This window comes from Abramis brama (genome assembly GCF_963993115.1).
Source record: "Abramis brama genome assembly, chromosome: 10".
NCBI classification, from domain to species: domain Eukaryota; kingdom Metazoa; phylum Chordata; class Actinopteri; order Cypriniformes; family Leuciscidae; genus Abramis; species Abramis brama.
The window spans coordinates 24,643,367-24,656,110 of record NC_139972.1 but is presented as its reverse complement, the minus strand read 5'-3'; the positions used below and the strand labels follow the sequence as shown (position 1 = coordinate 24,656,110).

At 40.3% G+C, this 12,744-nt stretch overlaps 1 protein-coding gene across 1 annotated transcript; it reads left to right on the top strand.

The window, feature by feature from the left end:
* Window positions 1–6,337: 6,337 nt before the first annotated feature.
* Window positions 6,338–11,294, top strand: LOC311090365 (uncharacterized protein; the record flags this gene model as incomplete). The annotated part of the gene is made up of 6 exons (XM_084125625.1): window positions 6,338–6,419; window positions 8,989–9,018; window positions 9,361–9,420; window positions 9,855–9,914; window positions 10,566–10,843; window positions 11,022–11,294. The coding sequence occupies 6 exons, from the start codon at window positions 6,338–6,340 to the stop codon at window positions 11,217–11,219; spliced, it is 708 nt and encodes a 235-aa protein (XP_083981751.1). The 3' UTR covers window positions 11,220–11,294.
* Window positions 11,295–12,744: the final 1,450 nt, after the last annotated feature.

The window sequence follows — 12,744 nt, the reverse complement described above, 5'->3', positions numbered from 1 at the left end:
CTCAAGTCAATGCTCCAGATCAATAAAATATAATAAAATGTGCTCCAACAATTGCTTCCCTGATGATATAACCTCACAGTAGAACTATCTGTAAAATAATCATATTTATAATAAATCTTTATCATTGCTTCTGTATTTAGGCTAAAGGACACCAAGTGGCAATAACAGCACACAATGGAAGGTATGATTCTCTTATGAGAGATTCTCTCGTACTGCGTAGAATACGCTAGGGGAAAATCCTTTTCCACAAGAATACTGAAGCCAAAAAATTATCCTTTAATTTTGCATTAATGTAAAACGCGTTGCTGCAGCATACAGGCATAGGCGAGACAGCTCGCGCGCCTATTGGCTGGTCTGCTGGCAACTGCTTGAGCCTATCGAGCGAGACCTAGAGTGACGTCATACCCAATGAGGGCGCTTCGCGCCCTCTGCGTCACGTCCCGCCGAAACGGGCGTGGCTTAGGTCTATAAATATCGCTCGCGGGCTCATATCTCTGATTTTTAATCCTTCAGCGAAGCAACTCACATCGCTGGATCCGAGAAGAAGCCGCGCTGTTGAAGAAGCATCTCAGCGGGACGAGTCGAGAAGCTGCTGGCCGCGCCGCCTTCATCGCCTTCCTGCTGCGCTATCCGGCGCCTATATCCTTTTCTCTGCACTGTGTGTGTGCTCGCCGGCGCGACACACACTGACTAAAAGAGCTTGCGTCTTTTTAAAGATGCCTTCCTGCGGCTCGTGCAGAGCCACACTCAGCGACGGGGACCGCCACGTGGTTTGCGTTTCCTGCCTGGGTGAAGAACAAGCAGCTCTCGCGCTCGCTGACGGCGGCTGCCCTCACTGCGAGCTGTTGCCCATAGCGACTCTGAGGACTCGCTTGGCATTTTTCAACGAGACTGCGCCCACACCTGCTGTAGTGCCGCGCCGTAAAAAGCGCCGCGCTCAACGAATCCCGGAACCTTCTCCCAGCTGCCAAAGCTCGCCGGTGCGCCCGCCTGCTTCACCGGCTTCATCAGTTTCGCTTCCTGACGGACAATGGCCGCGGTCTGCCGCCGCTTCTGTCGACGACGCGGATGAGGTTGACGCGATACTGCGAGAAGGGGATTCCTGCTCTCTCCTGGCATCAGGCAGTGAAGGCTGGGCGAGCTCTGAGGATCTCGCGCCCCCTGCCCGTGCTTCAACGGGAAAGAGAGCGAGCATTGAGGCGGAGCTCATACGCGTACTCACTCAGGCCACGGCGAGCCTCGGCCTCGATTGGATTACGCCTGAGCAGCCCGCTCACAACCGGCTGGACGGCTACTTCCTGTCCTGGGAGCGCACTTCGCCTGCATCCAAGCCAGCACCATTTCTTCCTGAGCTTCACGAAGAAGTCGCTAAGTCTTGGAACTCCCCTTTTTCGGCCAGGACACGATCTTCTGTTTTTCTGGCGTTCTCCGCTGTCGACGACACCAAGAACAGAGGATACCACTCCCTGCCGCCGGTCGAAGAGGCGAGGGCGTCTTCGACCGGCTTCTGAAACTTCTGAAACTACTGAGCAAAGGGGCTATAGAACCCTTATCTCAAGCTCAAAGCGAAGGGGGGCTTGGTACCCAAGAAAGACGGGGGTCTCAGACCCATACTAGATCTGCGGCAACTGAACAGAACGCTTATGAAACGTCAGTTCAGGATGCTCACGACCAGAAAAATCCTCGCACATGTTCGCCGAGGGGACTGGTTTGTGTCAATAGATCTAAAGGACGCGTATTTTCAAATACAGATAGCGTCACGTCACAGGCGATTTTTGAGATTCGCCTTCGAGGGCCAGGCATATCAGTACACAGTCCTGCCTTTCGGCTTGTCCCTGGCACCCCGTACATTTACGAAGTGCATGGACGCAGCGCTCGTACCCCTCAGACTCCGAGGCATACGAGTGCTGAACTATTTGGACGACTGGCTGATTCTAGCCCAATCTCACTCAGAGATCGTGGAGCACAGAACCATTTTACTCGATCACCTCGAGAATCTCGGTCTCACAGTAAACTGGGAAAAGAGTTCGCTATTCCCCAGACAGATTATATCTTTTCTGGGAATAGACACGCCTGTCATCTCAGCGCACACTGGACATTCAGCGCGCAGTTGGCTCCTTTCGCTGCGGCGCTGTAGTCCCTCTCAAGAAATTTCAAAGGATGCTAGGTCTGATGGCCTCAGCATCATCAGTTCTCCAGTTGGGCCTGCTGCGCATGCGCCCACTGCAGTTCTGGCTCAGAGAGAGAGTGCCTCACAGAGCGTGGGCCTCCGGTTGGCTTCGCCTCAAGGTCAATCAAGCGTGCATTTCAGCTTTGAACCCTTGGGGGGCAAAAGACTGGTACCACTCAGGTGTAAGCCTGGGGACTTCCTCGAGTCTGATGGTGGTGTCCACGGACGCATCCGCATCAGGATGGGGAGCGCTGCTCGAGGGCAGACCGCTCTGTAGCAACATTGGCTATGAATCATGGCTCATTGAATCAGAACACAAACGCACATTCCTTCTTGCTGTCCCACTCTGAACCCCCGAAGGTAAATCAGTTGTGTTGGCTCCAGCTTGTCTGGAGCAAATGGACTTTTACGACATTAATTGCACCTCAGAGATACTCCAGAAACCTGGAAACCACATTCTTCTTCCCTGTGGGGAGCTTCAAAAGGACCCACAAAGAGATAACAAAACTTTCTAGAGACATTCCAAACACACAACAACTTACCTTGCATTTAATTCAGAATGATTCAGAACCTAAGATGATGTATTAAGGCCTGCATGGGTAGCCTTTTTATGCCATAGTCACGATTTTCTTTGTGTGTAACTTGGAAGTGTTTCTCATAAGTAATGTTCTCAAATAGAAACATGGTCTAGGTAACCTGACCCCTCCTGCTATAGGATAACACTTTACAACACCCCCTGGGAGACTGAGGAGTCATCCCACACACATACATGCATACACACACACACACACACACACACACCTTTGTATTAGAACTTAGAAATATAATTTTCATATAAGTACAATGCCATTATGCATGTGTGATTAGTTTTGCTTTATAATAGAGGTGTAGTTTTCTAATGTGTAATCTTGAATCAAAAGTGTTTAGTTTAAGAACTCTCTGGCAATTGCCCCCCCCCCCCCCCCCCCTGTTTTGCTGTTTTATGACCTTAATGGAATGTCAGCAAGCCAGGAATCTCACTGAGATTCTGGCAGTGGAGCAGAATTAAAGTGTTAATCTTTACTCCTACTTAAATCCTACATTTTCTATTTCTATAACCACTTAAGAAATGTATAAACATGGATTTAATTTTCCCGTGTCATAGTAGCCGATATCAGGGCTTGATAGTCGTGTGAACAAACCTTAAATGTGTGTAATTATGCATATCTTATGTAACTTGGTGTTCCTACAATCTTCCTATGACAAGTTTCATATCTCTGTAATCCTCGCAATCTAACAGAGTCGAATTTCGATAGCAGAATGCAGTAATGTACATTGTTTGACACATTTCGTATTTCTGGAGCCGAAAGGCTCAAGTCAAACTTCACTGTAATTCAAGCCAAGAGGCTGTTCCCAACAAACACAGGAATCTTCCCGCTCGAAAAATCTCGACAGATGATTTGCCCTTCCCGTAAAATGGGGCGGGGACGGGATTCCCTCAAAAGACGGAACTTGCCTGTTTCTCTCTCTCTCCCCTTCGGAAACTCGGAGCACCTTTTACGAACCCTCCTCATCAGCGAGACCATCCATGGCTCCCTAGGGAGCATTTCTCCGTTTATAATTTCCTTTCCTTGCAGGCTTTTAGTTTTGTTTCGTCTTCGGACTTCAGTCGACAACTTCAACTTTAAAGAGACTTGAATCTCCCGCGGCGCGCGCTCCTCATCCTCAAGGACGTGCACGAGCACTGAAAGAATTCCTGGCTCCATGGCTAGGGAATCATCAACTCAGTTTTATTTTCTTTACTAAGTTTTATTTTCATATTCGTTCTCCCTCCACAAAGGGAGATGAACTCTTCTGGCAACTTCACGTTCGGTGAACCTTTAAACTTCGCGTCGCCCTTTGAGTCTATGGTGTCAGATCCCAGCACACACGACGATTTACATTAGGTTCCCCTAGCGTATTCTATGCAGTACGAGAGAATCTCTCGTAAGAGAACGTACTCGGTTACTAACGTAACCTCGGTTCTCTCTAGAGAGAGGAACGAGTACTGCGTATCCTGCCGTGCATGCACGCGCTCTGGTTGCTTCACTGTGAAAAATCAGAGATATGAGCCCGCGAGCGATATTTATAGACCTAAGCCACGCCTGTTTCGGCGGGACGTGACGTCATTGGGTATGACGTCACTCTAGGTCTCGCTCGATAGGCTCAAGCAGTTGCCAGCAGACCAGCCAATAGGCGCGCGAGCTGTCTCGCCTATGCCTGTATGCTGCAGCAACGCGTTTTACATTAATGCAAAATTAAAGGATAATTTTTTGGCTTCAGTATTCTCGTGGAAAAGGATTTTCCCCTAGCGTATTCTACGCAGTACTCGTTCCTCTCTCTAGAGAGAACCGAGGTTACGTTAGTAACCGAGTACGTTTTTTTTAATATATTTTTATTTATTTAATGTGAATTTTGTGTATACCTTGCTGGCGATTGGGGGAGAGCTTCTCTTGTAAGCTACAAGAGAAGCAACTTCTCACAGCATGTTGTTTTAAACATACATTTGCAATGTTATCATATGGGCATTTTAAATTGTATTGATTTGACAATAAAACATTTGATTTTTATTGATTTATTTGATTTATTGACAATTTTATTGTTAATGAAAGCCCAATGTGCTTGCAAAATGTGTAATCTATTCATTATTCTTCATCTTTGTAGATAAGGCATTAAGGTGTCTCCAAACTAAAAGGCCAAAATTCACCATAGGAAGTGTGGGGCCATACAATCTACAAGTACAAAGTTTTAAAACTTTAATGGAGGACAACGAGGTTTCTGACGAGGTAACTTAATATCCTTATAGTAAGCTATTTAAATTCTTACACTTATTTCCTGTCCACTTACCCTACCACCAAAACAAACAACCATGACCTCTGACTAGCATTTAGCCTTCAAATTTGTTTCTGCATGGGGTTCACAAAGACTTTTTTTTGCTAGTCAGATGCTGAAAAACACAGAAATAGCCTACATATAAACAAACTGGGAACTTAACCCCAGAATGCATACAAATAAATGGCATGCTTTGTGTATTGGCTCTTGTTTAGCATCAAAACATGCCTCTGACATCTGGGCATTTTGTACCTTAAAAGTCCAGTCTAGAACAGGACTGATGACAAATGACTAACAACATTTCTATTTGACTCAAAATATAGAGCAGTTCAATTATTTTACCTCACATTTTTCCTTTACATTTTCAGGTCATGGATTCCATATGTAATGTCCTTAGCAAGGTAAGTGTAATTTTACCAGCAATAATTTGAATTATATTATACAGTATGTAATTTATTTGAAACATTTTTATTTCTTCAACTCTGTTAAAAAGGAAAATATTTTATCCCTCTACCTTAAATCAGGATCACCCAGGGGTTGTGCATGTGAATTCTGGACGGATCAAAAAGGGCAAAGAGCCATTATTTTCTCAAGGTAAGGAAGATTAAATGATTTGTCACTGGCCTGCATTTTTTTGTTAGGTATTATGTTAATGAATAGCTGCTGCTAGGTTGCAGTAAGCTTAATTAAACAGCAATCAGATTCTAGACACTAGGTTATATTTTATTCCTTTGATTTCTATTCTATTTCTCTGAATTACAGAATAACATTTTTAAAGGGACAACAGAGATGTTTGGCGCTTATCTCGAGGGTGGCAATCACTGGAGCTTTTTTGTGAGTCAAACCTTTTTAAGGATAAATCATTTTCACATGTGGATTTCAATTTATTTCTGTATTTATACAAAAATTTTAGTTATCTGCCAAATCACCACTTCCAAATGTTTCTATTTTATGTAACAATATGTCTTAAACACCACAAAACCCATGAAAGTTAACAAATCTGACTAAAATGTTATGCTAGCATTTCATGTATGTTAAAATTAACATATTACAACTTTCAAGGCAAAATACAAAAAACTTTTTATTACATGCTCAAATTATGAATAAAAAAGATTGACACTGTGATGAGCTGCATCTCACATTAGTTTTTTTTCATGTCCCTGGAACACTTAGTAATTAAAAGTACTCCAAACTTCAAACTCTGTGTTGGACCATGGAACTTGGAGCATGTCAGGGCCAGAAGGCAGAGTGAATGGTATTGCAATAAGTGTCTTATGGTATTATTATAACTTCAAATATTTCTGTTTTAGCATTGCAATGTTGACAGAAGGTGCATCACCTACTTCAACTCCTTTGGAGAGACAGAGTGGCAGTGCCAAGCAGTTGCTCAACACTGGTGGTAGGTATTTATTGTTTGGTTTACTATAGTGATATCAGTCATCTAATGAGCTAAAATCTACTATAAGGGCCAAATTATGTAAAATGGCAGTACCTACCCTATATACTGATGTGTGGTGGGCATTCTGGCGCAATATGGCTGCCTTTCGCATCATCCAGGTGGATGCTGCACATTGGTGGTGGTTGAGGAGATCCCCCCCTTCCATGTAAAGTGCTTTGAGTGCCGAGAAAATCGCTATATAAATGTAATGAATTATAATTAACACTGTTGCGTCATTAACCCCTTAAGTGTCACTGTCCCGCTAGCGGGACGTTTAAGTTTACTTCACTATATTACAATTAAATCCTAATCTAATCATGACAAACTATATATCGTTGGAAAGGTCTAAGACTCCTAAATAGATATTTTAGGACTATTTTTTTGTTACAAATTATGTAGGAACAGAAATAGATGAATTTATGACAAGAGTGCACCTCAAAAAATCATACATCAATACATCATAACAGGAGTTCTGACCTTTGTCACAAAAAGTCGACGCACACAATAATTGAAATGTTTATTTTCATGCTAAAAGGTCATAACAAAACATAAAATCTAGTATTTGTCAATAAAAAATTATAAAATAATATTATCCTCTAAAAAGTATAATATATATGTATATATATTATCCTCTAAAATATAATATCTTTTTTTATCGCCTTTTTTATTACATTACATATTTTAGTAGTTATCATCATGTTTTGAAATTGGACATTGCGTTACCATAGAAACGGTACTCTAAATTATTTTATCAGGCTCCTCCCCTTTTGGGCATAATTATGTTTAATAATTTATTATCAAGATATTTTCTAATCTTGACAAAACACATATTGTCAGAAAGGTCCGTATTTTGTGAAAGAAGTGTTATTTGGACAGAAATGTATTAATTTGTTATGGCAGAATGCATACAATTAAATTCAATGGAATTCAATGTCACCCGGTGGTTATTTTGGGTAATACGCCTAAACAAAATATCATGGGAACTTCAATTTTTGTGATATCAACTTCAAATTTGGAACACAACTTGGTTAGATATATGGCTTTAATTTTATAGTAAAAAATATTTTGTAAAATATTTATTTTATATAAAAGAAAAAATATTAAGTACAGTATATTTGATTTACTGTAAATTTAAACTTCCATAACTTTTTCATACTTTAATTTTAGCAATAATCTGCTGAGTGTTATCTTTAAAACACGACCAAACTTAGGTCTATATTCCAAAGCATTCTTGAATTACAACCATTTAAGTTTGAATAGTGCATTCTCAAAAAGGGGGGTGACAGTTAAGTCCTTTTACAGCTGATCGATTTCTAACCAACTGCCTCACAACTCGCACTATTTACAGTATACAGACTCTAGCACAGTCATGCTCACGACTAGCATAAGTACTCCAATCTGTAGATTAGCTTTGTTACGAGGACGCAACAACTGAAATACAGTTTTATCTGACATGGGTATGAGTAGATGATTACAAAATATTTATTTTAAAATGAACTGCTGGAGATGTTAGTGGTGATTGTGATTTTGTTGATTACAGTGCATTCGCAGCTTCAAGGGGAGTGAAAGGAGAGTGGAACATTAAAACCACAAAACACAATTTGCAAACCGATTCCGTGTCATGTGGTATCCACACACTTGCAGTAAGTTAATTTCTGTTACCCAGTTTAAATCACTGCAAGCATGTGTCAACCAATTGAATTTAAACCTATTATCATATATAATCTACCCTTGTACATCGATATATTAAAGCGCCAATACTTGTCTGTTTATGTATTTAGTGACAGATATTATTAAATAATTTTTCTCTCGTCAAAAACTTTTGCCTTCCTTCAAGTTTGCCACTGAATTCATGAAGTCTGGTGGCTGCATTACCTCCTTCTAGTGCCCTGCAATACAACAAGAGAGAATGCGGCTGGCCTCACTTTTGTTTCAGTCTTTAGGTATGTGCCTTATTGATTGACATGTTATCAATAGGTATAAATATATATATTTAAAGTTCAGAATTTTGGGCCCTTGCCATATTTCTATGTTGTTGAATGATACTGGAGATAAGTAGCATGTCAAGCATGTATATATATTTTTTTCTTTTCATCAGTCCATGAAACCGGAAATGGGGCAAGTGGTCAAAAATTTTAATATTTACCTTTAATAAGAAAAAAAGACAAGTATATATTTATAAATATTTATATCCTGTATATATTTACAGATCGAACAAAAAAATGTGGAATTTGTGCCAAAAATGTTTCAGGGAGAAAGACAGTAAGTGCGGTTTTCACATATGAAAGTGATATTCTGCATGTCTTATTCAAGCATAATCATTATAATTTACATGTCAATACACACACAAAATGCATATACAGACCATACACTCACATGCATGTCCATGAGAACTCATATTAGGAATGGAAACTTTTCATATATAGTATACATAATCTCTGTACCTGACATGTATATAATAATTTACCGACCTGTCATGTGTATGTGGTTCACACCCCTATTGATTTTTCTCTTTGTTTTGTTTTAACAGGAGGCATGTACCTGTGGGGCAGTGATGCATGTAGAGTGTGCAGCCACACGCATGTGCTACATATGTCAAGGTAAAAGAGTAAATCGCAGAAGTCATGCAATAACAAAGTGGACTCTACTACCTGACCCTGTACTACTGTCTATGAAATGTCTACTTTAACAGAAAAAAGGCAACTTATTATTTAAGCAGTTTTTTTTTTTCATCTACCCAGTCCCCTTGGCTGGTGAATGTGTGTATAGATGCATGTATACATACATGTACATAGACTCACTCACTCACTCAAACACTCACTCACTCACTCACTCAAACACTCACTCACTCAAACACTCATTATAAAAATGTATCTTTTATATCTTGTTTCTTTTTACACAGCTGACCCAGACCTGTCAGCCCAACCCTCTAGATCTGCAGAAGGCTTTGTACTACAACAGGGTAACCAATTCTAATTTTTGCATGCTTTCTGACTTAACTGAACTTTGGCTGTATCTCATTTACACTACTATAGTAACTTCACCTGGGACAGCCAATTTGTTTTTTCAAGTATTCCATTCATAAATTATCACTCACTCACTCACTCAAACATTCTCACTCACTCAGTCAAACACTCACTCACTCAAACAAACTCATTCACTCAATCACTCACTCACACACTCAAACAAACACTCAATCACTCACTCACTCACTCACTCACTCAAACAAACATTCACTCACTCACTCACTCAAACAAACATTCACTCACTCACTCACTCACTCACTCACTCAAACACTCACTAAAACACACTCACTCAGTCACTCAGTCACTCACTCACTCACTCACTCACTCATTATAAAAATGTATCTTTTATATCTTGTTTCTTTTTACACAGCTGACCCAGACCTGTCAGCCCAACCCTCTAGATCTGCAGAAGGCTTTGTACTACAACAGGGTAACCAATTCTAATTTTTGCATGCTTTCTGACTTAACTGAACTTTGGCTGTATCTCATTTACACTACTATAGTCACTTCACCTGGGACAGCCAATTTGTTTTTTTCAAGTATTCCATTCATAAATTATGTTGGTCAGTGCACTGTAAAGCCAAGAGAAAGCAGGTCAAAGCAAAGCCAAACTTTGCCCTGGTTCTCAAATATGGTCTATACAGACTGCGTCTTGTTTACTGTAGCTTAAAGACAATATATGTTGCTTAACTATGCTGTTTCTAACAACATTATTTACCTTAAACAAAAATCTGTTATTTTGACCAAATCTATTAGCTCTATAAACTTTCTCTATTTAATTGTACATTCAATTTAATTCAACATTTATATAGTTTAGCTTGCTGCAATGATGTGTACGTTTGATAATGTCTGGAACACCTAGGAGGGTCTGAGTTCAGTTTGTTTATATATTAGAAACAAGTATTGTTTACTTGCTCTGCCCTGGGACATAGAAAGAATAAACATGTATGTCAATTATTATGAAGGAGTGACATTCCTCTTCAATTGATGGAAAGGTTTAGCTGATAATTTCATTTTTGTAGACTGTCCCACATTGTAAACCTGTGATGTTGACATGAGTTCTGACATATTTTTTGAACAGAAGAGACTGTTATGTCCATGTTGGAGGCCATAGGAAAACCTATAGCCATTTGCAGTGAGGAAGAAATGGAGGAGGACAAGGAGGAAGAGATGCATGAGCAACACAACGGAGAAAGACATAGGGAAGATGAGGGAATGGAGGAAAAAGAAAGGAAAGTGTACAAAGTTTTAGGAAGGCTAACAGCGCAAGGAAAGAGCTACCAGGTAGATGAAGATGAGTTGAGGAGGAGGGTCAAAGGAGAAAACATGTCCACAAACATGTTCCGAATGTTAATAAGGGTTTGTATTTCTATTATATGCATACATTTAAGTATAAAAGAAGATAGAAAGTCATATGGAGTTTGCCACTCTGCCCCTCATGGCTATTGATAGGCATGGTGCAGTACAGTACATGATTGATATTTAGAAAGCCCTGCTCTCATGCTTTATATCTGTGACACTATTTGTTCATACATAGGTTGGCAAAAAAGATGTTCCACCCAATGTGCTGCAGCAGCTTAGAAAGGCAAAGACAAAGCTGACAATATTCAGCACTTTAACAGAGGGAGAGGCGGAAGACCTAGCCAAGGGGTTTGGCATGGCACTGGCCAAACATGTGCCGAAAGAGAAACTACTTGCTGGTATACCCGAAGAGGACATCCCAGCAACACTGTAAGTGTGTCAACATGTTTATGACATCAAAGTAACGCGAGAGCGATTCAAAAGCATACGGAGCCGTCTGCTCTCGTGGTACTTTCACCGATCGGTCTGTGCAGCGCCGGTTCAAGTCGAACAAGCCTTTCACGTCACATCGATATCACGTGTCTTTACGGGATCTTTACGGGTTGTGTGAACGCACGCACAGATTCCGGAAAAATACTGGCAGTGAATGAACCAAAATCAAACAATCCCGGGAAAAATTTCGGGTCACATTATCCGTGTATTTTCCGGAATCTCTGTGTGAGAGGGGCTATATAGCGTATAGGATTGCTGGCCTCTGAGGTCATATTATGATATTATGGTAGCAGCGTGGATCAGGACAGACCTTAAAGTACAAATGTAGGGTGCATTGACATTCTAGAACTGTTCAGTTGACAGAAAATATAATCTTTTTGGAGATGTCTTTGACCTTTGTTAAACTTAATTGGCCTAATATGCATTTTGTTCTAACATTACCATTGTACAATTTTTTTCAGCCTGCTGTCTAGACCCTGTATCAAGAGGTCAATTAATCAACGTGAGAATGATAATGTCATGTGTATTGCAATTCCATAATGTCCTCAAGTCTAGGTCACCTTCCTTCATTTATTTAGCCTAGTGCTTTTAAAGGGATACTCCACTTCCAGACAGTTTCTGGTCTCATTGACTTCCATAGTAGGAAAAAAATATACTATGGAAGTCAATGAGACCAGAAACTGTCTGGTTACTGATATTCTTCTAAATATCTTCCTTTCTGTTCAGCAGAAGAAAGAAATTCTTAAAGGATTGAAACAACATGAGGGTGAGTATATGATGACAGAATTTAAATTTTAAAGTGGAGTATCCCTTTAACAATATGGGGCTATGGCTATGATGCAACAGAGTAACAATCCCAGGTAGTAACATGAACATTTTTATTTATTTACAGGAGGAGCATTGAACAAATGAAAAGTAATGTGGAAAACCTTGGTCCTGAATCTGAGCTGGATTTGGCCACCCATCGCTTTGGGCCTACAGCGGCTGAGGTTTTCTTTTCCTTTTTAGAGGACTCTTTGAAATGAACTGTATTGTTCCTGCATGTTCCTGCATGTTCCTGCATGTTCCCCATGTTCCTGCACACATGTACTAATGTGGCTGCTATCAGCTTATTTCTAAATATTTGATATTTGACAAGGCTTTTATTTTCGTAGTCAATTGTTTTATAGTAACTTTTACTGGAGGACTCATATTGGAGAACAAGTACAACGTTTGATAAAATGGCAAAACTGCATTTGAATAAAAAGTACTTTTCAAACCTTATTTGTATTATCTTTTTGGACCACTGATTGCTCTGTGTTTTCTTCTTGATTTAATAGGAAAACTTAATGTGACATATGTCCTCGTCTCTGAGGCAGTGTTTCTGTCAGTGTTTCTTTTTCTGTTTGCAAATAGTGGGCGTATTTTACGTGACTTGTCGCACAAATCTTTTAAAGTTTATATTTTCTTCCTTTGTTTGCACTTCT